Here is a 24,633-nt window from a genome sequence, read left to right as displayed (position 1 = left end):
TCTGCAGCGTCCTGCAAATGTTTTTCGATACAAACACAGACGTCACGTTCGAGTAGTCCATCACCGCATGGCACCATGAAACCAAAAAGATAATGATGGGTAATTGTGTATGACATAATGTTGGGCCAAGTAGATGAGCTTACATCTTACACTCAATATGCAAACTTTTCTATATAACTTGAATCAGTTTGGATTATATTGCATCTGAGAGTTTAATTACAATGTCAACAATGGCAGGTAATGTTTCCTAAATGTGTGTACAGGTGTACAGGAAGCTGTAAATTTGAATTCAGGGGTAAATCACCGGTTTGATAAACTCAACGGAAGTCCATCAAAGTAGGTCAGGATTTCCAAGTCATGTTATACTGTTTTCAGATTTGCCAGCTTAAATGTGCATGAAGTTAACAACCAAATCAATGGAAATAGCACACTAGTCAACGACTATAGATAATAGTGATCATCAAAATTCATTTTCTTTGTTGCTTCTAAGACTGTAATGTGGTTCCAACCCACCAGAGCTAGCTGTTCAACAATGATGATTCCTGGGTAATGGACCAAGACCAAATTCCTCGATTTCTGAAACTGGTGCTTCAAATCAACATTCCTGGGATGTTTAATGGCACATATAAGGATGTGGAAGAGACTGTTCTCTGTTCCCTCTCTGTTGATTATTTCTTAAAGGGTTCATATTTAACGCAACAGTCTGTCTGCTGATTTCATGGTGACCACAGCATTCTCTCTGAATGAATATGACATTTCACTTTGTCATCACATTAAATAACAAAATGTATTTAACTAGCGTCATACTTAAACATCACTGGAGTACAGTAAAGAGCCACAGGACATGGTTACATGTAGCATACTGTACAGTTCAGAAACAATGGGCATACAGCATATCGTTCAGAGATATTTTGGCTAAAGATTAGTGATGCCTACTGGCAGATAAATAATCTATCAATCAATCAAAATGTATTTATATAGCACTTTTTACTGTGCAACAGTTGTTGTCACAAAGCAGCTTTACAAGTGTCCGAGTCCAAGCCCCCAGTGAGCTAGCCAAGGGCAACAGTGGCAAGGAAAAACTCCCTAAGAGCATGAGGAAGAAACCTTGTGAGGAACCAAGACTCAGGATGGAACCCATCCTGATGGCAATATAAATCTAAAAAAATAAATCTCATCTTTGTGTGTATTTATATACATGTGTTCTCTATGTAATTCCTATTTAGTCCTGGTTGGTAATAGTATTCCAGGGCTTTGGAGATACAGCCATAGCAGGGGAGAATTTGGGGGTGGTGAGAGGGTCCAGGGCAGTGGGGTGATCCTTCATCCACACTGGTTAGTCATGGTTAGCCAGGGCAGTGGGGTGATCCTTCATCCACACTGGTTAGTCAGGGCAGTGGGCTGATCCTTCATCCACACTGGTTAGTCAGGGCAGTGGGCTGATCCTTCATCCACACTGGTTAGTCATGGTTAGCCAGGGCAGTGGGCTGATCCTTCATCCACACTGGTTAGTCATGGTTAGCCAGGGCAGTGGGCTGATCCTTCATCCACACTGGTTAGTCAGGGCAGTGGGCTGATCCTTCATCCACACTGGTTAGTCAGGGCAGTGGGCTGATCCTTCATCCACACTGGTTAGTCATGGTTAGCCAGGGCAGTGGGCTGATCCTTCATCCACACTGGTTAGTCAGGGCAGTGGGCTGATCCTTCATCCACACTGGTTAGTCATGGTTAGCCAGGGCAGTGGGGTGATCCTTCATCCACACTGGTTAGTCAGGGCAGTGGGCTGATCCTTCATCCACACTGGTTAGTCAGGGCAGTGGGGTGATCCTTCATCCACACTGGTTAGTCAGGGCAGTGGGCTGATCCTTCATCCACACTGGTTAGTCATGGTTAGTCAGGGCAGTGGGCTGATCCTTCATCATAGCTGGGTAGGCAGGAGGTGGCAGGCCCAGGGTGGATCTCGCGAAAGGCTCGTCTCTACTTGTCTCAGTATTTCTTGGGTAGGCGGGCAGCCATATGGAAAAATTAAACAGGGAAAGTTAGTTCTGTATGGGACCATATGCGGGACAGATGAAATTATAAACATTTCTGGAGTGTGGCAGCAACTCCGGGATTAAATTAAATTATTACAGTCTAGCAGAAAAGGCAGAACCAGAAGGTAACATAGACTTGGGAGCATTCTGAGACATTGGCATCCATCCACTGCACTGTCAACAAACTTGAGTGACCACAAGCAGTGACAGGACAACAGTACCAGCACCCCAGTCAACCATAAAACCCTTCGTCTATGAACCCCTGGATCTGTACCTTTATCTAAGGGGGGATATTAATTATTATCAAACGCTATAAGTAAGTTTTTAACCTACTGTAGACTTAAGAATCGAGACTGTGTCACAGTCCCGGACGCATTTTGGAAGGTTATTCCAAAGCTGGGGGGCCTTATAAGAAAAAGTTCTTCCCCCTGCTGTTACCTCATTAATTGTTGGAACTAATAAGAGGCCAGCACCCTGTGATCTTAGTGGACGTGGGGGCTCATAATTGGAGATACGTTCCTGGAGGTAATCAGGAGCAAGCCCGTGCAGTGCTTTATAAGTCAGTAGAAGAATTTTAAAATCAATACTGAATTTAACTGGGAGCCAATGCAGGGCTGATAGGACTGGCCTGATATGATTGCATTTTCTAGTTCTATATAACAGTATCACTGCACATCTTTCAGTTTAGCAGTGGATTTAGAGTGAAGTGTGGATGTGCTGAGACTGGGCTGTAGGTGAAGGATGTGAGTGAAGACGCAGTGCTTATATACACAGCTATGAATAAAAGACAAAATGTACAATGGCCTGTTGTAGGGGAGGCTGGCTGTGGAAAAGCTGTTTATGCTGCAAATAGCTTGACTGCCTACATTATCCATGACCGGGTTTTTTTGTTTTAATAAGGTACAAGGTTTGGCAACATGAAATGGGCTGAAAACTCTTCCAAGACTGAAAGCAGATGGGATGAGCATGATGACCAGAATGTGGTTGGACTTACACTAAGGTGTGTTAAAAGAAACAAAAATCGATCAAGTAATCTTTGTCTTTTCATTTGTTTCACATTCAGACATGGATAGTTTACTGCAACATAGATATCTCAACAGTGACGTCGGAGTTTGACAGCCACAGACGTGGCAAAAGCCAAAAATTTCCAGACTTCCTTTTCCTGAGTGACTCCGTGAGTGTCAGTGTCTGGCAAACCCACAGGTTACCTCAGCTGAACGGCAACTGATACAAGATCGCTTTCGTACTTGTGCTTTGAAGGAGAACACCGGGGACAATGTGGACCTTACTCAGTCAGTTATGTGTGTGCTGATGTGATTTGGAACCAGAGCTGACATCATAAAAAAGATATGTTGACTTTAACCATAATAAGATCATATGTTTTCCCCCTCACGATTTTAGCCCGACCTGAACTTGGAGAAAACAAAAACACTTTGATACTGGCCTGTTAGTATCTATATGTGAGTATGGTTAAAGAGGAACTGGATAGGCTGCATGTATATAGCTTGTGGGGACATACATGAGAATACAAACATATTCAATTTCCACGGCTGAAGTTCCATTTCATTGCAAACTGAATAGTATCTGGAATAATCACTAAACCCTTGCAAACATGCGTGGACAAAAAATAAATTCGATTTTGAAAACAGATTTACGGACGTACTGGATCATGACCTTAGTGAAAAGTGAACTAAACTTGTAAAGGTAGCACAGACATGGACGTAATTTTGATTGCATAGGTGGGGGGGCACAAATGGGGTTGCTGGTGTGTTCCAGATAAATGGGTGGCGAACGAAAATTGTTAATGGGGGGGGGGGTGAACAAAAATTGTTACCGGAGCGGAGCGGAGCTCGGAACGATCGTTTTCTGCATGGTCCTAGTGCTAGATTCGTCGCTATTTAAATATATGTTTTTAACCGTAAAAACAGGGGGGGACCAAAACCGCCCCCCCCCCCCCCCCCCCCCCAAATTACGTCCGTGAGCACAGACAAACATTTAGTAACTCAGAAACATGAAAAATATCCTGTTGGAAAAGTGCACTGCTTTTGGCACAGATTCCCTATTTACTTTAGCTCTCAACTACAAACACACTTTCACAAAGGGTTCTGCTCTGAACCACACTGCACTAATCAGCTGTCCACGTGTGGACACAGACAGCGTTTAATACATTCCAGTGACATTCTTCACTCCTAATGGCTTCATTTCCAGGCCTTTGCAAGCACCCATGAGGAAAAAATTGGAAGCCACTTGCAGAGTACCATACACAGAATATTCCAGAAACAAGCCTTGTTTAATGACTCAGATCACTCAATTTTCCTTGTCTAATGTGGATTCACACTGAAACTGATCAAGAGAAAACCTGGTTTTACACTGCACTCTGGGGTCAGTTGTCTAATTTTGATACACGGAAGCTCTAAACATGAAAGGGCATATGTCTCTAGTAAAGTGTCCATCCAGTGTAGTTATATATCCATCTGTACAAACATACTAGTCTTAGCATTCATTAATCCAGCAAAGGTTGATTAAAATTTTTCTAAGGTTTATTCACACAAGTTCACCACCTCAGATTCAATCAACACTTGTGTAAATGTTTTGGTCAGTTTTCAGGAGAACAACATTAAACCTACAACCAGGAACTTCTTAGGAATTCCATGATATGGCCATTCTTCATTTTCAATAAGCCACAGCAAATTCAGTGGAACATTAGTACGTTTACTAATGGTAAGCAGGATTTATTGTGATCTATAGTATTGGCCTGACATTAACAGTAGACAATAACAGTAGACTATATATAGCACCTAACATCCATGAATCCACAGAGCATGCAGGGCCTGCATCTAATTTTATAGCCTTCTGTACATGTGCATTCCATATACACAGAGTTCACACCTGGTTCATAAACGAAGAACTAATAACTTGTTCCTGGTACCACATATTGTAACTGTGCGAGGAAACAGGATGCTGAGCATAAAGCGTCTTTCCACATTTACATTTTTTAATGACACTACTGGTAAATAAGACAAACGTACGGGACTGAAGTCAGACAATGACTGACAAAGAATTTAGACAACGCGCACACTTACGTACACTGATGATAACAAGACACGAGTGTAACGCATAATGGTAATGAGACAAGAGACAGGGACAGAGTTAGCCTGAGGGAGGAGTCAGGGGTGGACCGTGATGTATATTTTCTTTATGAGTCTGAATTTACTATTTATACATGACAATGAAATAACCAAACAATGTAAAACCAGAGGCCCCTGGAGATCTAGGTATGTGGCACACCCACCAAACACCTAGCTATCTTTCTTAGGTAAACAGGATGAAAATCTAGTTTTTGTTTGAATTATAGGGTCTTGTGCCACAGTCAAATAGGATAATATCAACTTGAAGATCAAGTTTATTGTATAAGTTAAACCTCTAAATGTTTTGTAAAATTTTGAAATAGATATAATGCATTAGTTTAAAAAAACGTTTTTGTCTCAGTAACACAGCTCTGGACTACTCATATATCAACCATGCCATTCATGCCTAAGAGAACATTAGTGAATGTGGCAAACTCTTAAAAAACTCATAAATCACTTGTACGATTTGTTCTTGAATGAGGTCCACTAGCTCTCACTGATATCACCTGTATCCAACTGAAAAGTGCTAAGTATCTTAAAAATCCAAAGTTTTCTCTTTGAGTGGAATATCTCTCAGAAAAAAAATATATATATTATGCCATACTATTAAGTGTTCTAAACCATAAAGTGAAGAAACATTCTAAATCTGACTTTTATTGAAGCCACATTCAAAACAAGGTCTGTTTTGGTCTTTCCCGAAGGAGAGCCGGCCCCCTTGCTTAAAGCTGACTGGTGCTTCCAAGAATTATGAAACATCTGGAGTGCACAATTGTTTAAAAGCTGAAAGTGTAAAGGTCTTAGTGTGTTATATCACACACACACACACACACACACACACACACACACACACACACACACACACACACACACACACACACACACACACACACCACTGTTCATTTCTTTCCAGTGAGCCTGCCAAACATTCTTGGCTTACCCTTTTGCACATGGCTTACTTTGTAGTTAAATGCCACATAATTCTGGGCTTACACACAAAGCTGAATTAATCTTCTTATAAAAGAATTATTGATTTGTATACACACAAACCAACAAATTGTATTTGCCTTTCACAGTGCAACACAGATCAAATCTGGGGTCATAGCTGGACTGTAAGCTGTAGCAGTAGAGCAGTATGCATGCTTATGTCCTGACTAGACTATAGTGCATTCTCTCGTGGTTGCCATGCTAAAATGTCCCCAAATGTATGCCAGCAATTAAGTGCTATAGAATTAGATCCATGTGTTTGAAAGCTAGCATCAGTGCATATACAGGTTGAACCTTTCCTTCCCAGAATTCCATTTCTCAGCAGAAGTTCAAAGACAAAATTACCATGAAGCTTCTTCAGTGCTGAAGATCAATAAACCCTACTGCCTGCTCCCTCTGAACATTAATTAAAGAGGGAAAGAGGAAGGATGGTGAGATAGAACTAACAAAACCCCAAAGTGCCCATCAGAACAGACACTTAACACGTTGCCCCTTTAATTTTCTGCTCTCCATCATATATTTTGCACCTAGCAAAACAAAGGAGAGACCATTAAATGACTTGAGAAGTTAAAAATATCGGGAACACATGGGCAGTTCTGGCTATAATATCTTTTTCCACTGGAGATTCATAAAATCCCACAGGGGGTTGATCTGGAGCATTAAAACAACAGTAGGACGAACAGAGACTGAGAAGTGAGAAAACAAAAATAAAAATAAATGATAACAGGGAGTCAGTCGGCCAACCTTGCATTATGAGAGTGCCACAATAGGGTGGCAGGGTGGGAGGCAGCACCACTCGAGTGCAGTAATGCAGGGATTGGTGAAGGCAGCGGCATCCTGGGAACCGAGGAGGCGGAGTCCAGAGGGCGGGGCGAAGCAGCAATGTGGACGTTGGTCCATCACCTGGTCAGGTGCGTCTGTGTGTAGAGCACGACACTCTTTTCTGTGTTGCAATTTGTAGATGTGGAAGTACCAAAAGAATAAAGTCTGATTTATTTGTATTTAACTTGAAGAAATTATTGTTTATCCAACATCTTATATCCTCAAAAACACTGAGACACTGATATGTACAGATCATTGGGCCTCTGTAGGAACTACTGCCGAGTGTAATCAGCACAGCAATGGAATGAGATATTTCCAAATAAAATTACCCAGTTCTTAAGGTGATCAAATATTGATTAAGCAACTGACATGATTTCAATTTTAGATTGGAGTTCATCAGGATACCAAGGTTATGAGCTATTCCTTCAGATGTGACGGCTAGACAGCTAGTCTGTGTCTCTCGTTGCTGTTCCCAAATATTAAAACGTTGTGGTGCGTGCAGTTTGATACACTGCTTTGCAGGTGTGACCTGAACAATTATAGAGAGAATGTGAAGATAATATCTAAAATATGTCAGCAGCTGCTAAGTGAAATATATGCTTTAAAAATATGGTCGTTATAGTGTCATGGATTTAAGTGGATGATTTGAGGTAACTGTATCGATCAAAATTTCATTGCTATATAAATCCTGATTGAAATGTAACTAGACAGCTAGTAAGTTGCTTGAAAATTTAATAAATGCTTTGCATTGATGGTCCCCACCCTGCACAGAGATGTTTGCCAAGCCGGCTGCATTCATTCGATAGAGAAATGTCTCTCTTTCTGCTGTTTGCTTTTCACAAATAAAATGACTTTGAGTTCATTACTCTTGGCTTGGTCCTAGCTCATGATGTTACTCCCACTTCTGGATGCTTGAGATGTCCGTCATTATCCATCATTCATTCAGAAGTCATTAGTCCTGAAAATTACTAGAAAACAAACTATCCAGAAAACACACTCAGTATTCTGGGTATATATTGGAAATACCTCGCAAAGAAGAAACAGAAGGAACTAGCTTCAATACACAGATTTAAATAGAAACAGGTGCCACAAATCAGAATTCTGGAGACGCAGATCTCTAGTAGACAGTTCCCAGAGACATTGCAGGAGGCCGAGTCCCGACAGTGGACATGGTCAGCAACAATACTCAGCTAGGCTGTATGTTTAAATGATGCTCAATTGCGATTAAGAGGCCCAAAATATACCAAGAAAATATCCCCCACACCATAACATCACCACCTCCACCAGCCTGAGCCTCATACAAGGCAGGATGGATCCATGCCTCCGTCTTGTTTGTGCCAAATACTGCAATATTTCCTCAACCTATTGTCCAAATGTGCTGAGCCCATGTGAAATGTAGCCTTATTTTGCTGTTCTTAGTGGACAGGAGTGACACCAGGTGTGGTCTTCTGCTGCTGTAGCCCATCCGCTTCAAGTTCCAGCATGCTGTACGTTCAGAGATGCTCTTCTGCATACCTTGGTTGTAACAAGTGGTTATTTGAGTTACTGTTGTCTTTCTACCAGCTTGAACCAGTCTGGGCATTCTCCTCTGACCTTTGACACCAGCAAGGCATTTTTGAACTGTTGCTCACTGGATATTGTCTTTGTTGGGTTGGATTGTTCTCTGTAAACCCAAGAGTTGCTTGTGTGTGAAAATCCCAGTAAATCATCAGTTTCTGAAATACTTAGACAAGTCCGTCTATCACCAGCAACCTTGACTACATGCCATGGCTGATTACACATTTGGTTTAAAGAGCAGTTGAACAGGTGTGCATAGTAAAGTGGCCGGTGAATGTATATAGACCTACTGTAATTGTTTCCTAGAACAATAATTGACCATAACTGCATGGCCAACTGAAATGCTATACATTGAACCAGTAGATCCATATTACATTGGACCAGTACATACATATTACATTGGAATTTATCTGATTTATGCTGGTCATAAGTGATGCACCAAGACATTTTTTTAACATAAAATAAAAACACTCCTGGACCTCTCAACTATCTCTAAATGAATACAGATGAGTGCACACTGGGTTTAAGGAATGAGAGTTGTGCTCACCAGTACACACTGTACATGGATTTTAAATTCAGCTGGACTCTTAAAATCCAGCTTCAGTTTTATGACGCACAGTTTTATGATGCTCTGGTAACAGGTTTTATGCTGCTACAGAGGTTTTCCTGTGGTTTGCATGAGTCTGGTCCCTTCCCCCTTCTGTGTGTTTTCCTGCTTTTTGCAAAGAAAACTATTAGTCTTGCATTTGCACCCCATGAGAGACAAGCAGGAAATGTTCTAAATTCATAATTATACAAATAATTACACAACCCCCCCCCCCCCAAAAAAAAATAAAAATGTAGCAAATTATATTACACCATCAGGTGCTTCAAAGTTCAAAATGCAATAAAATATTAGTGCACCAAACAGAAACTCTACATTAATTTGTTGATTTAGTGTGTATGGCCTCTGTTGTGTGCAAGGTCCATTATGCAGAGACCAGGACTGGACTGATATATGACATGTATCACGCCAAATAAAGCACACACACCTTCCAAATGTTACATAAAGAGACCCTTTCTCCAGCTCTCCACGCCAGCATGAATCATGCAACTCTGAACAACCGTTACACTACAACTGAAAACAGAAGCCCCCTTAGCAAGACATTTTCCTCACGATCTATAGTTGTGCATGCACACTACATAATGAATGTGACTCAGTTTCATAGAGATTATAGAAATTCAAAGACTAATTTCTGAAGCTATTTGATTCTGACCTTGTCCTTGTTCATAGGTGTAGTTTTAGCCATCTAGCACAATTGTGTCTAGGATTAATCAGACTCAAAATAACAGTTAATAAATCAAAACCCAACTAGGCTGTGGTTTTAGTTCTTTTTTGTCTTGGTGCTGAGGTATTTCTGTGGGTGTAATGAAGATGAAGTATCAGTAGAAAAGGTACAGCAGGTAGTTCTACTGGGCAACAAAATGTTCAAAATGTTCAGAGACGAAACAAAACATTTGATGCTGAATTCAGATTTGTTGTGATAATGTTTCTCTCATGCATGGTTTTTAAGTGATGAAGCATTACATTTCACATTATGTATTAGGTATTCATACATAAGGCTGTAATGACACCTAAAATACATCATAAAAGATGTGCTTGTGTGACGTTTGGCTGAGCGAAGGATGAGACGCAATCCTTTCTTTGCATCAGGACGTCACTTTTATAAACAACGCATTTAGCGCACACAGAACATGAAGACGTACACGGCAACGTGTAGACTTTAGACAAAGACGAGCACAGGACACTGCGCGAGCGCACATTAAGTAGACAAACCACATAAGCCGATCCACGAGACAATCCACAGGTGAGACGAATTATCACAAGACATAACCACAACCACAAAGATCCACAGATGCAGACGATACACGTGGACAATGTAAACACACGCCCAAAAGGGAGGGGCCGGGGTCCTCAACGTGACAGTTTGAAGGTAGCATGACCAATACTGACCAGTCTACCAGTCCACATTCTGTCATCTAAAGACTAATTCAGTGTCATACTACCCATAAAACTGATCTGACTCAGAAAATCCATTTGACTAAACCATCTTATAAAAAATCTTCTAACAAGAAAAATGTCCAATGTGGAAATCACATTTAAACAAGTTATTCAACATGTTGGAAAATGACCACGACTTTGGTAAAGACCCGGCAAATCATGTTCTTTAAACTTCCAGTTTGCGGACAGACGTTTCCGCACTGGGAGATGGAGATGGTATTAACACAAGTCTCATTTTGTGGAAGTGCAATGAACTTCCCATGTTTTAAGAGAGTCTGTCTCACAGCAAAGAGGTGCAGTAAAATCCATCGATTGCAATTTTCATTCTAGTGTTTTGGTGTTTTAAAGTATGATTTACAGATAAACAGATAAAAAGATGTTATATTGTTGTTCTTTTCTATATAAAATTATTACAATATACGTTTGCAATGCAAAGTTACTTTTACCCCTGTACACAGAAGTTCAGATTACAGTTACAGACTCCTATGACTTCCCTTCTAAGACTGAATTTTTTTTACTATTAAAACAAGATATTTTGCCAAAAGTAATAATATTACAGGCATTATGTCTGTAACTTCTGCAGAGTTAAAAACATAATGGCCATAACATTATTACTTTTGGCAGAGTTATTTCCTATGGTCAAATCCTCTATCTCTGGTTTTGTGATCACTGAAGGGTTCCTTTGCAAGACATATTATTCCTCATTTTTGCTTTAATTACTGTTTCACTCTGCTACAAAGTCAAGTACAGAAAACCAGTACCTACCCTTGGGAGTGCTCCAGACGGTATTACAATGATCAGAATATTCTTCAGAAATGGATAATATAAAGTAAAGTGTTACTTCACTCACTAAGAATGTAGGCTTCACCCCAAAGCTGGGGGTCCTGTGTAAATGTACTCAGAATGCAAATGTACTCTGTTGTATATACAATCAACCTGATTCCAATTGGTTAATCTGGATTCAATAACTGCTGTCCCTTTAATATGCTGAAGGGTATTAAAGGGAAAAGATTTTGGTGAAGGCTCTCTTTAAATCTCTACATCTTCTGTTCACCTCTTTTCCTTCTTGCTGGCCTTTGGGCTCTTCTCTCTCTTGCACACAGACGCACCCTGCACCTGTCTATATAACTCTGTTTCCATTGGGTATATTATGTTTTGTTACTTTGATTTAGAATAGTTCTATTGTTTAATATTTTGCTGGTTGTTTCATTGTGTGTGTGATTCATTGTGTAACCACCGTCCCCCTTGCTTATGTCTACAGCAGGCCAGATTAACTCATGAGTGTCAGATAGAGGTAAATGTGTGCTTACACCAGTTCTCTATGAAGTTTCCCATCTGCTGCACATATTAGGCCAGTTCTTATGTAAGGGTCGCTGTATGGTAAACCTCTGACAAAGCACTTAATGTTTATAGCAAGGAACTTTATAAAGTTGGTTACCTAACATTTTTTTTTGGTTACCTATAACATTTACACATGTTAATCCTTCACCATTTCTGTTCTTGATTGTAGGCAAGGTTAAATATCACATAAAAATATAAATATTAAAGAGTGGTTCAATATCATAAATATCACAGTTACAGCATTTTATGTTATTATTATACAAGGTTATACATGTGTGATTTTCAGAAATGTTGAAGACCATCGCTTTACAGCGCCGTACTGAAATGGATCACATTCTCAATTAAATGAAAGCACACATAGCATCTTGGGACTTTGCCAGCATGTGTGGTTTGTGGTCCAAAGGATGAGGCTACGGACACGAACGTGACTAAATCAAACATACGTACTTAGAGGGCTTGTTAAACCTGAGCGTCTTGTCCACTGTCCTCTCTCTCGTTGCCGACAGCATTTGAATGTTTCAACTGTGAAATTTTGCACACACAAAAAGAAACATTAAAAACACTCCAAACAACTCCACATTATCCATTTCTAAAGATGCAACGTAAAGGTGGTATGAAGACTGAGGTGAACATGCACCATCTGTGTGGTGAAACAAGACCGAAACATAAACACACACCACGTGCAGAGGCTGCTACATAACAGAGGCTACTGGCAATTCAGTGGAGCCAAAATAAGTCACAACAAATATCACTTAAAAACTCTTCAATGCTTCTCCTGAAAAAAAAAAAACACTTTTTAAAGTGACTTTATTGTAGAAGCACACATGCAAACATCACAATGCAGATTAAGTGTGAGGAAAATGGAAAGAGCTAGAAGAAGGTTAAGGAGCCAAACGTGAGCGTGTGGAAGTAATTACAGGCTGTGTGCGGGATCGGTTGTTTTAAGGGCTAGCGGGGGTGCCTCTGCTGCCATGTCTGCTTCCCCACTCAGACCACCAAACCACACCCTTCTCATTCTCCATCCCACTTCAGCAAATAACTACACCGCTCTACACCCGCAGTTTCCCCCTCAACAGTTCTGCCAGTGAGGCAAGAGGAAGGTGGGGAGGGGGGAGGAGAGAAAAAGTGTGTCTTGATTCCAACTATGACCTATTTGCTTAAACCTATTTGCATGCACATGCACGAATGCTACACGGGTTGTAATGTGGCGCGGGGGGGGGGGGGGGGGGGTGGGGGGGCGCGAGTACGTTGCTGGGAGGGGTCAGGAGGTTATTGATATCGTTACACGGAAGGGCATAAATAGCTGGAAGACGCTTTGTGTTCTCGGAGAGTCTTTCAGACAGCCCAGGCACAGGCTACCATCACTCCACTCTTCCTGCAGAAAGCCCATCTATCTCTGCACACCCAGTGAGTACTTTTCATGCTGCACTTATTCAAAGATGGTCTGAACGTCTTCTTTTTCTGTCAATAATGCTTACTGAAAATGTAGGGATTTCCTCAAGGTGTTATGATTATAGTATATGATTATCTGGAAAATACAAAGTGAAGGAAAAAATACTAATGCTTGAAAAAAAAATTATAAATATGTAAAACAATTTTTTAAAATGACTAAACAGTACTAAAAAATTCAGATTTCAAACACTTTTAAGGCATAATGTATTAAATATTAGACTGGGCACAAATAATTAACAGTTAATAATATGCAACATAAATTTTGTGCTTGGATCATTTCTGTAAGTTGCCATGCATTAACTTGGAGGTTTGGCGTGCGATTGTGCATGAGAGGGACATCACTTTGTTAAACTGCACTTTTAAGATTTACTCGCTACCAAACCATTTCATGCCTCACGCCCATATTTTGTTCCTCATTAGCAATATGTCACGTGGCATCTGAAACTCCAAAGTAGCTGCTCGTTCACGTGTTCAGACTAGTTGCCCCTTTCTGGGGCAACACCCTATTTTAGATGCCTCATAATGTAGATGTAACAAATATGGTAAAGACGCACAAAACCAGAACAGTCTACCCAAGCCGTAGCAAGGCAGTGAATATGGGACCATTCTCTCCATTGTCCTCTCAGAGAACCAACATGGAAGGGATGAGAGGTGTGTGTGTGAGCTGCTGTCTGCAGTGGCTCCCCCTAATTCTGACCCTGCTCAGTGGAACCTCCGCCATGCCGGTGAGTGTGGACCCCATGTGCTCTGCCCCGTCCACAGCCAAGTACAGCCTGACATTTACTGGCAAATGGAGCCAGACTGCCTTTCCCAAGCAGTACCCTGTGTACAGGCCCCCTGCTCAGTGGTCTACGCTGATTGGTGAGTGGAATCTTGTCACAGACATGACTAAAAAAGTTCTGACTAAAGAGTGTTTGGAAAAACATTTAGATAGCTCGCTGAGCAATATCCAACACGTTTTTAACTTTTTTTGGTTTGTTTGAGAGACGAACTATGAAGCCTCTAAATCTAAACTACATCTAAATAAATAAATAAATAAATAAATAAATATCTGCTTGACATTAGGTGTTATGCATGTAGTCCATAATCAGAAGCAAACTATAATTTTTCACACATCAGCATTACATCTAAACACTGAACATTGACTACATGCTGTAATTACTGTTAAACGCTCTACTGTCCTATGTGATGACTGAAATAAATGAAATTATCTCATATTGATTCTTTAGGGGTGACTCACAGCTCAGACTATCACATCTGGCAGCAGAACGAATATGCCAGTAACGGGGTGAGGGAGTTCTCTGAGAAAGGAGAGGCCTGGGCCCTGATTAAGGAGGTGGAGGCGGCCGGAGAGCGCATCCAGAGTGTGTACGGCCTCTTCTCCACACCAGCTGTGTTTGGAGGGACGGGACAGACAACTACGGAGTTTGAAGTCTACGCAAGGCACTCCTTCGTAAGTTCTGTTTATACTGCAATATGATGAGATGTTAGGAATCACTTTTGTTTTACCTGGGAAATTATTCTGATTTAAGGACCGAGCCATTTAAACTGAAACCAGATGGAACATATTAAAAACAGAACATATTCTGAGGGCATTGTTGCAGTGGAGAGTAAGACCCCTATACCTTGTACATTTTCCAAGCTATAATTTGTGAATGTACAATAATGACCCTCAAGGTATTACTTATGAAATAATAGAAAATTAGAGAGAACTCATTCATCTTTAATAATGAAGCCGTCCAGGGTAAATCACCAGTGCCAAATCACACACGCCGCAGGCCTCTTCAGTCTGTATGTAAGGTGCAGACTGACCACAACACTAACGGCGTTCTTGCTTTACAGCTGTCCTTCATTGTGCGGCTTGTGCCCAGCCCAGACTGGTTTGTTGGGATAGACAGTCTAAACCTGTGTGAAGGGGATCACTGGAAAGAAAACATAAGTCTTGACCTGTTTCCTTATGATGCCGGCACAGACAGTGGCTTCACCTTTTCTTCACCCAAGTTTGAGACAATTCCGCAGGACAAGGTCACACAGGTAACCGCAAAGAGCCAATAACATTTACCACAAATATTTCATTAATATCAGCTTCGGGGGTTGCTAATGATTTATTTTTTGTATTTCGTAGATCACTTCGTCATTTCCAAGTCACCCTGCGAACTCTTTTTACTATCCCCGATTGAAGAGTCTCCCCCCAATTGCCAAACTCACACTTACCAAGATCAGGAACACTCGGATCTTTAGTCTGCCTATGGAGCCCACACAGTCTAACAAGATTCCCACTGGCAACGAAATAGACGAGTCTCTCATAAGTACGTTTGGAGATATAGTATACCCCTCTTCATAAGTGTACGAACAGTGTATAGTTGTTTGACTCAGGCCAGCACATGCACAAAAGACCAGTTGACTAAAGCTGTAAAATCTAACTAATTGCAAAATTTATTCTCCCAGAATATAACTTTAGCCATATAAGAGATTCAACCATAGTCCTCAAACATGTCTGAGGTGACAGGGCAGTTCCTCTGTGCATTGGAGACACCAAATACTGTCCTGCAGTGCTTGAAGACCAAATGTTGATCCTTGAATAGAATTTAAGGCAGTTGTGTGTGGGCTTGTCTCAGCATAAACCGTTCATCTGTTCCCATGGTGACAAAATAACAAACCCCAAACAAGATTATGGGAGGCTTTCTACCACTCTAAGTCAGGAAGTATTTACCATGGAAACAAAAAGTGATGTCAAGCCCAGCTGTCCTTTTCCTTTACATCCCTGTTTTTCTACTTCTTCAAAACCTGCAATATGCAATAGCAATCAGGTTGTGTCTTTCGAAAGACACTGCAGAAAGACAGAATGCCTATAAATATGTAGGATGTCTATTATTGTTTAATTTTCTGCAACACATCGAAGATATTTAGAGAAAATTACACCATTTCAGCATGTAACAAAATATGTTTACAAAGGGTCGGTTCACAAGTAGTAGCATAGCGAATGCATTAGCAAATGTGTTAACATAATGTCAACAATGTATTGTCACCAACTGGCAAGTCATTTTAGTTGTAAATGCTTATAACAAAATCACATGATCTTGTGCATGGCTGAAATGGCCACTGCCTTTCACTGGAGATGAGAGGTGAGCGAGCATTTGCTGCATAATGGTGCTGAAGCTTTAATGAATGTCTCTCTGTGTCCCCAGATACCCCTCTTGACTGCGAGGTGTCTGCCTGGTCACCTTGGGGTTTGTGCAAAGGTCAGTGTGGCGAGAAAGGAATAAGGCACCGGACGCGCTACATTCACATACAGCCTGCCAACAACGGTGCTGCCTGCCCTGCTCTGGAGGAGGAGAAAGTCTGTGTCCCCGACAACTGTGTGTGAGGTTCTAAGTGAGGGCTTATCATTCACGTTCTCCTTTTCTTCTTAGTCTTGATGTCAAAATAATTTGAACCAGTGTGATTAAGACTACAAATTCAAATGAACGCTGAAAAAATAAATTTCAGAACTACATGAGTGACTTTGTAAGGGATGTCCTCGTGGCTTAAAGAGGGAACGCTAAAGAGATCATTAGAATGCACACTGTTTCACATCACTGGTTTACTGGCAGCACAGTGAAGTCAGAATGAATGTCCTTGTCATTATAAATATGACTCAGTGGGGAGAAATAAAACTTGTGTTGAAATAAAACACAACAAAAATATGCTTGTTTTCATTTGGTTTCCTCTATATGGCAATAATTGTCATTTGTCTCATACTATGGGCTGTGAAAAAATTCCATTAGCTATTCTATGCCTTTCTTGCGGAGCTTATGGGAAGTAACAAATTACACACTGCTGCTCTCTAGTGGAACAACTGAGCAAGCACACCCAATGTCAAATTAAGAATAAAACTCAACCATAAAAAAGTATAATAATGTCTATTGTGTTGAATATGTACATTCAATACAATAAATTGTATATATATATACTGTAAATATAGACAAATAAACTGTTTCCTGTCAACACTGTTGATATATTTCTGGTCATTATTGATATTCTAATGCATCTGCATTTCCAACACAATGTATTTCAGCACTACAGTTTCATTTATTATAATATTTTTTAGACCTGAAATAAATATTTTATTGTCCTCGAAGGCATTATGTGGTCATTCAAGATCCTTTAACAAGCAGAACTATTGAGTTAACCATTTGAGTTTCTTTATCAGCATACTGAAGCACATGGTGAGGTGTTATCACTTTTTTCTCCTAACCTTGTTTGAGAAACACAAATGCAGGCGGACATTTCACACACTCACCATCGCACACAGGAATAGATATCCCTCCTTTACACGGCCCCCTATGTTTTTGTAGCGTTCCTCTGTGTGTCTGGGTGAATTTGGACACATTTCACGTTTGGAGCAATCTAAAAGGTCACTGCTTAAGGTTAGTACAATGAAGTTAGGCTGGACTGGCCTCCTAACTGTGAGCTTTGTTATTTGTGCTCAGGCGATGTACTTTGACTTAGTGCAACAGAAGGAAAGATGCATAATTGAGGAGATTCCAGAGGACACCCTTGTTACAGGTAAACAAAGAGCACCATATTTAAATTATCCCTAAATAAGGGATGTATTTATTTTTTATTCTAAGCTTTATTAATTCTAAATGTTAAGTGATGTGCAAAGGCTGTTGGAACAGATGGTTACTGGAATTTGTTTATCAGAAGTATAAATGTAACTGAGGTTGTTTACATTCATGGTGGAGTTGTTCTTACTGAATAAAGCTGGCAAAACAGAACTGTACAAAGAAAGTACCTTATTGAGTGTTATTATTTTAACATTATTTTAGGATACTTCTTATTAGAACACTGGGATAAAAATCAGCCAAGCACTCAGCACCTTGGTTTAACCATCACTGTTAAAGACCCTAACTACGAGGTTTGGAAATCCATTAATACCAGATTAAGAAAACTGTGTAGTGTTTGTCTCTGCTACCTGATTGCATTCAGTGGAATGTTTGCCATTCCTTCTCTATATGCAGGTACTGCTAATGAAACGCTTTGGCAGATATGGAAAATTCACCTTCACCTCTCATGCCTCTGGTCAGCATTTCCTGTGTATGAAATCAAACTCTACCAGATTTGCTGTGTTTGCAGGTGAACATTTGGTGAGTTAAGATAATAGTCTGATTCCACATTATGCATATTTGACTGATGCAAGTGGCTAAATCTTTCAGAGTGTTTGCAGATTTTGTATTGAGGTGCACACTGACGTGCACTTGGGTTGCTTGAGATATCTAGCAAGTTCATGCTAAGCATTCTGAACATAACATGTTACCACAATACGTTTCATAAATTGTGTAAGAGCCAATAACTAAGACTTGTTTGGTTTTGGTTGGCTTAGTATATTTGTAATAACATACTGATTAAACATATTGTTTACATTTGTGTATGGAGGTTCAGTGAAAGTTAAAGTTTACCCAGTTAGGCTCTCTGTAAAGTGTGTTTTCTTCTAATGTGCAGAAGGTGCATCTCGATGTGCAGATGGGAGAGCATGTTATTGATCCTAGTGCTGTCAAGGTAAAAGACACTGTTAAAGCAATGGAGTACACAATGAAGCACCTAATTGACCAGATCCAGTACATTAGCAAGCAACAACACTTCCAGAGGGTAAGCATGGAAATTGAACAGGCCGAGTATTAGGCTAGCTAAGTTAAGAAAGCTTAAACTAGAACCAGTGATAAACGTCTCTGTGTGTTCTAATACTGTGAGAATCATCTTAAGTGCAATTTAACTGAACTGTTACAGGAGCGTGAAGAAACATTTCGCCGAATGAGCGAAGAAACCAACGGAAACGTTCTGTGGTGGGCAATTATTCAAACCTCAATACTACTCACCGTTGGATTCTGCCAAATAAGAAGCTTGAAAAACTTTTTAATCGAAAAAAAGCTGGTTTAACTTCTTCTGGTCTTCTAGTCTAGTCTACTCTTGTACGACGCCATGCTTCTAACTTAGCTATCTAGCTAATTTGGTAAGAGCTAACTAATCAATTAAGCATTTCTCATGATAATGGTTTAAATAATCACATTAAATACTACTGTGTACAACCCGTGTGTGTGTCTTATTACCTTACCGATATGAAAAAGTCAGAGATAATAAAGAAATCAGAAGGGCTGTGGGTCAGTCAGATAGCCAGCTAGCTAGCTATGCTAACCACTAGTGGGCTAGTGAGGCTCGCGCTCGGGTAGCTACTGAGTTTTCCCGCGCAATCTTGGTCCCCGAACGACGTCACCGCAGCGGCGAGATGGCCGAGTAAACGGCCCGGCTGACAGGAGAACCGCGCCTAGTGAACCGACCTCCGCTTCGTAATCTACTGACACTGAAATACATTTAGTCTGTCATCGGCCTATTCTCGAGATAGCTGACAAATGAATTATGAACCCATGATTATTTTCATAAGTGGTTAAATAGCTAGGCTAGCAACCTCGAGTAGTTGTCAAGCTAGATTTCAGTGTACAGGAGCCTAGCCTAGCTAACGTGGTGCGTCTTAGCTGCTTCTGGGCCGACGGTGGTGAGTTGGGCCTCGGCATGCAACGAGTTTATTTTATAAATATTCAAGCTGTTTGTTTTTTACAATTTTTTCTAGTAATTACCGATTTTTACACTGTAAACTACGACTTTTTAAATCTACTGTGTCTAAAATGTATTTCACCGAACAGATAATGTCCAACTGGATATGCTGTAACTCGTGCTTTAAGTGTCCGGGAGCGGAGCGCCAACTGGCCGTAACGAGCTGTGGGCACGTTATATGCAGCGTGTGCTTCCCTAAAGGTAGTTTGGCCGGAGGGGCACAGTATATTCTCAGTTCTCAGTGTGTTTACTGAGATGTGTGGTAGGCGTGTGGTCCTCCTTGTGTTATTTGGCTACTGTGCATCCGTCCCAACTTAATCCTTTCAGGACAGAAAGGCGAATGTCTGATCTGCAAAGCAAAATGTCAGCTGTCTCCACTCTCAGACAAAGTAAGATCCCTTTCCCTTCAGTCCAGATTTATCAGTCCTGTGTCTACAACTGCAATTGTGTTTTTTAATATTAATTTTATTTTAGAGCAGCTCAGAAGTCAAGGCACTCTTCTCAGACATAGGAGCTACTGCAGCCAGATACTTCTTAGAGATTAGCAAGGTAACCCATAGTTGTAGTGGCTATGTCAAAATTTTAACCAGAATTTTTACCCTGACAATACTGGCATCACTGACATTAGACTCGTTTATCTAACTGTTAAGGTCTTACAGTTCCAGGCTAGACAACAGAAAAGGCTGCTAGCCTATTATCAACAGAGGGTAGGAGCTGTTTTTATTAGGCAGACTAATGTGTGATAGATGTCTGTCTTGGGTTTTTGGAATTTTCACTATGAAATTAGGTATTTATACATGAATAAATATACTTTGCTGCCTTAATTGTTGTGTTAAAAGGTGGTGTTTCATAATCTTTGCTTTAATAGAGTGAAAAAATGAAGGAGGCTGTTCTCAAAATGCAACAAGATATGCAACAAATGTCAAAGTAAGAATTTGAAGAGATATTATAATATGGCTTTGCAGTTATTCACTCTTTCGTGTATACAGATTTTGTTGTTTTTCCCCCCTCTCAAAGAAAAATTACAGAGCAGAATGCATATATATCAAAGTTAGAAGTCAGTCTTCAACAAAGGTAAGTTCTAAATAGGATAATAGCTCTGGTTCCTTTCTCTTAGCCTTAAGAAAAGAACATGAACAGTTTGTGTTTACTCTGGTTTGCCTCTGGTGAGCTGGTACTTTTTATTTCTATTTAAGAGTTTTGGATACGAAGATATTCAGGGTCAAAGTTGTGCAGGCAGCAGATGTTTCCTCTCAGTGCTGTACATTAGTATTTGCATTTACATTTCTCCCAGTTCCAGATTCAGGTCACAGTCAAACAAGGATTTCCATGCAGCCAGCAATTTCAAACCAGGTGAAGCAGAGTGTAGTCTACATATTAGGATATGCATGTAAGGGATGCATACTGAATTTATTTTCTTCAAAAGCATTTTTGTTTTAGTAGATCAGGGATTATTAAAATAGTCTGCTCTGTCAAGCTATGATGGAATTGAAATGGATGAAGTCAGTCATCAACTGAAATGCTTATAAAGTTCATCATAACATGCCTATGGTTCAGACCAGCCCAAATAATAAAGTTACATTCGTAAAATAGTCGACTCAAGATTGGCTTCAAAAATAGAAAAACTATCAGGATAGAAAATAAAATCAGTATATACACCATGTAATATGATATTTGCTTTGACACCAGAGGGCGCTATTGAAATGGAGACCTGATCATCTTACTTGTCACCTTTTTGCATAGTTTGAAAATCCAAACCTTTTTCCTCACCAGCGTCCTCAGTAACAAAAATTCCCTACTCCTCCCCAGTATCTTTGTCCCGCCAGCTATCCACCACAAGCCTGTGAGTACCAAGAATAGGCTGCATCATTTTCCTCTATAATGCACTGTTAATACGTGTGTGTGTGTGTGTGTGTGTGTGTGTGTATATGACAGTGAGTTTTTTGACAGAATAGTTTCTAGACATTCGGCATAATGTGATGTGTTGTAAAGCCTTCTCCAAATTGCCCTCAGTCTGCCAACCACCCCCCACCCCATTTTTGCCTGGCCTCAATGGCGGTAAATGGTTGACATATGGGCCGTGTAGCGCAGTGTTTGCCGTAGCGTCGGCGTAGGCGATCGGGGTTGTTTCTCCGGTGTTTCCTTCTGTCTCACCGTGGAGCCCTCAGCCCCGGAGCTGCTATCACAACAGTCCAGCGGTGCGAGGCAGGAAGGCGAGCCGTCCCACGTAAACCCACCGTATCCTGCCTCCATCCATCATCGTCCTCCATTAGCCCGTAGTTGTTTGGATAAGCTCAGCTCTTTTAGAGACGGCGACCACCGCCGAGCTACAGCAGAGCGTGGATGATGGTATAATGATCTGCACTGCTTACTTTTTGATATCTCCGCCGTGCATGCTTTTCCAAACAGTTTACCGTGCGGTCATGTGGCAACAATAAAACGAAGCCCTTGTAAGTGATGTCTAGGGCTGTGATTTGAAGCCCCCAAAACTTGATCCATAGGATTTAGTCCGATGAAAAAACCGCCCAGCTAGCTTTCATAACACAAGAGGGCACTACTGAATCATCTTTAATATGGATTGTGAACGTCAAGCAAACATACAAATACAGTATCTGTAATCACCTGTAATCCATTATTATCCATCAGAATTGAAACCATGGAAACTGAAAGAAGATTTTCCCATAAAGTAAGATTATTATAGTTTTTTAAATATATATATATTTGGTAGTTGCATATTTTGTTGAGTTTATTATCTACTTGTGAAACAATTTTAGGTTTTGTGTTATATTGTGTTACTAGATTACTGCAGTATTTGGATGGTATCAGTAACTCTAGAATCTGTGATTGTTATAGGTAACAAAAATGATCACTCGTTCTTTCCCATATAGCAAAATGTATTTCTGTCTCTTGTAGCCAGAAATTTCTGGAAGTCTTTCAAGACTTTGTGTCATCAGCCCACCACAAGATGGCCGCATAGGTGTGTCTGTATCAGTCGAATACTGTACCGCTTAATGTAGCAGATATATGTATTTTGTTCTTTGTTCTGTCTTTTTTTTCTTTCTGTTCTCTGTCACCCAACACTGGATGTACTAAAATAAGATGGTCTAATAGAAACCTCAGGCCAGCCTATGGTCCAGCTCTACAGATACACACACGTGTATTCACAGTGCACTGTTCTCTATTCTTAGGCACAGTCCAGCACAGAGCAGCCAACCTGGTCACTATGGGAAGCCACTTAGTTCGAAGTGCCACTGTCAGGTATTTTTCCAACATAAAAAAACTTGCTACATAAAGCAAAACTACGGTATTGTGTGTCTGTGTGCGTAAAAAGTCTCCTCTCTCCCTTACAGTAGACAATCCAGCGTGGGTCTGCAGGAGCCTGGATTGACCTCATCCAGCAGCGCGCCCTACCGCAGAACCTCTCCATGGGACTCGCCCGTCTTCAAACTGCCTCCAGCGTTCTCATACCCCTCCGTGTCATCTCTGGGACCTCCGCCTTGACATATTGTTACAACGATCTAAAAATGTTACCAGCAGCTATGGAATCGGATAGCTATTTTTTGCGTAGCTGCGCTACGAAGCTGAGAGCACGGCAGATGCGGTCCGGCGCAGGGCGTGATGTTCGGCTTATAGCTGCCCCGCGCGTAGGCGACCATGTGCGAGCGAACGGACACATGCATGCGTTTGTCTACTCAAAACAAATAGAACAATTTGTAATGTATCCTCTGCTGATGATGCAATGCTTTTTGATGAACTAGCGCTCGGGGGCATGAAATAATAACCTCTCCGTGTTTGCGCTGGGCTCCATAAACATCTCCATGTTTTCGGTAATCAATTGCAGACTGGGCATGTGTGGGCTGTGAATGTGAATTTTAATGTGGTTCACTGTGATTCACAGTGTGTCAGCTGCACCTGTGGATCTATCTGCACAGAGAGAATGTGTTTAATTTCTTGTGTTTTAACTCATAAATGGCATATCACTGAATGGTGTTGGCCGTAGTGTAGTGTTTGACTTATTAAAGTAATTGTAAGACCCTGCTTTTTTTGAAGATGCTTCTTTAATTTTACATTTTCTAAGATAGCGCAGAGATTGTAATAATGTAACTCAACAACGGCAGTCATAGATCTCAAACTCATCATCATGTCCTAAAAATTACGGCATCTAATTAGTATAACATGAAATTCACCGACATGAGGGAAAAAGACCCTGGGGATGCTCAGATTGGTCTCAAAAGTTGGGAGAACGTAAGGACCACTTTCTGAACACCAGCCTGTGCCTGTAAGTCATCCTCCAAAAATGAATCAAAGCGCTGTGTGAAGAGGCTTATTAAATGTAATTGTACCATCGCTCTAAATTGATTGTGTAACATGGCAGATCAGACATATTAGAACACTCAACACTTTATTTTTATTATTTCTATGCACCCTGAAGGTCTGAATGTCTCTTTTAATGATATGTAGTTCTGGCTGTCAATTCTACACTTTACACAGCGGGATGGCAAGCACTCAAGTGCAGTACTGTATGTGAAAATGATTTTTATGGGGTTGGTGTTTGAGACAATACAAAGTAGCTTGCGGGACCTGAAATCATTTGACATTTTTAGTTGCTGGAACTTATTTACCCGTCCAAGTTTTCCACTGATAACAAATGCAGGATTTGCTTCATAAAATGGCGTTTAGGTTA

General features: G+C 40.7%; 3 protein-coding genes and 1 long non-coding RNA gene across 7 annotated transcripts; 3 read left to right on the top strand and 1 right to left on the bottom strand.

The window, feature by feature from the left end:
* Positions 1-13,155: 13,155 nt before the first annotated feature.
* On the top strand, positions 13,156-17,347 carry spon2b (spondin 2b, extracellular matrix protein). The gene is made up of 6 exons (XM_077022483.1): positions 13,156-13,313; positions 13,985-14,219; positions 14,588-14,811; positions 15,201-15,392; positions 15,484-15,667; positions 16,547-17,347. The coding sequence occupies exons 2-6, from the start codon at positions 13,994-13,996 to the stop codon at positions 16,723-16,725; spliced, it is 1,005 nt and encodes a 334-aa protein (XP_076878598.1). The 5' UTR covers positions 13,156-13,313; positions 13,985-13,993; the 3' UTR covers positions 16,726-17,347.
* LOC143527336 (uncharacterized) lies at positions 16,804-19,648 on the bottom strand. The gene is made up of 2 exons (XR_013134086.1): positions 19,217-19,648; positions 16,804-18,891 (listed from the first exon to the last, which is right to left on the bottom strand). It is a non-coding gene; the product is annotated as an uncharacterized LOC143527336 (long non-coding RNA).
* LOC143527335 (transmembrane emp24 domain-containing protein 11) lies at positions 17,509-19,453 on the top strand. Its single transcript, XM_077022488.1, has 5 exons — positions 17,509-17,906; positions 18,170-18,258; positions 18,362-18,487; positions 18,843-18,989; positions 19,128-19,453. The coding sequence occupies exons 1-5, from the start codon at positions 17,777-17,779 to the stop codon at positions 19,275-19,277; spliced, it is 642 nt and encodes a 213-aa protein (XP_076878603.1). The 5' UTR covers positions 17,509-17,776; the 3' UTR covers positions 19,278-19,453.
* Positions 19,542-23,987, top strand: rnf212 (ring finger protein 212). 4 transcript variants are annotated; one of them, XM_077022485.1, is made up of 13 exons: positions 19,542-19,890; positions 20,039-20,150; positions 20,277-20,338; positions 20,424-20,498; positions 20,609-20,656; positions 20,818-20,876; positions 20,967-21,023; positions 21,244-21,302; positions 21,723-21,792; positions 22,596-22,635; positions 22,863-22,926; positions 23,138-23,207; positions 23,300-23,987. In XM_077022485.1, exons 2-13 carry the CDS (start codon positions 20,042-20,044, stop codon positions 23,448-23,450), a joined length of 864 nt encoding a protein of 287 aa, XP_076878600.1. In that variant the 5' UTR covers positions 19,542-19,890; positions 20,039-20,041; the 3' UTR covers positions 23,451-23,987. The 4 variants fall into 4 exon arrangements, with proteins under 4 accessions (XP_076878600.1, XP_076878602.1, XP_076878601.1 ...); XM_077022486.1 differs by having other exon boundaries at positions 19,544-19,890; positions 20,600-20,656; positions 21,759-21,792; XM_077022484.1 differs by having other exon boundaries at positions 19,545-19,890; positions 20,600-20,656.
* Positions 23,988-24,633: the final 646 nt, after the last annotated feature.

This window comes from Brachyhypopomus gauderio, chromosome 11, assembly GCF_052324685.1.
Source record: "Brachyhypopomus gauderio isolate BG-103 chromosome 11, BGAUD_0.2, whole genome shotgun sequence".
In the NCBI taxonomy this organism is placed as follows: Eukaryota; Metazoa; Chordata; class Actinopteri; order Gymnotiformes; family Hypopomidae; genus Brachyhypopomus; species Brachyhypopomus gauderio.
This window is presented reverse-complemented; position numbering and strand designations above follow the sequence as displayed.

Coding starts and splice junctions, on each gene's coding strand:
- rnf212 (XM_077022484.1), top strand. CDS start 20,042: ATGTCCAACTGGATATGCTGTAACTCGTGCTTTAAGTGTCCGGGAGCG. Junction 21,793..22,595: donor CAGCTATCCACCACAAGCCT/GTGAGTACCAAG, acceptor ATTATCCATCAG/AATTGAAACCATGGAAACTG. Junction 22,636..22,862: donor AAAGAAGATTTTCCCATAAA/GTAAGATTATTA, acceptor TGTCTCTTGTAG/CCAGAAATTTCTGGAAGTCT.
- spon2b (XM_077022483.1), top strand. CDS start 13,994: ATGGAAGGGATGAGAGGTGTGTGTGTGAGCTGCTGTCTGCAGTGGCTC. Junction 14,812..15,200: donor TCTACGCAAGGCACTCCTTC/GTAAGTTCTGTT, acceptor CTTGCTTTACAG/CTGTCCTTCATTGTGCGGCT. Junction 15,668..16,546: donor AATAGACGAGTCTCTCATAA/GTACGTTTGGAG, acceptor CTGTGTCCCCAG/ATACCCCTCTTGACTGCGAG.
- LOC143527335 (XM_077022488.1), top strand. CDS start 17,777: ATGAAGTTAGGCTGGACTGGCCTCCTAACTGTGAGCTTTGTTATTTGT. Junction 18,259..18,361: donor TTAAAGACCCTAACTACGAG/GTTTGGAAATCC, acceptor CTCTATATGCAG/GTACTGCTAATGAAACGCTT. Junction 18,990..19,127: donor AGCAACAACACTTCCAGAGG/GTAAGCATGGAA, acceptor GAACTGTTACAG/GAGCGTGAAGAAACATTTCG.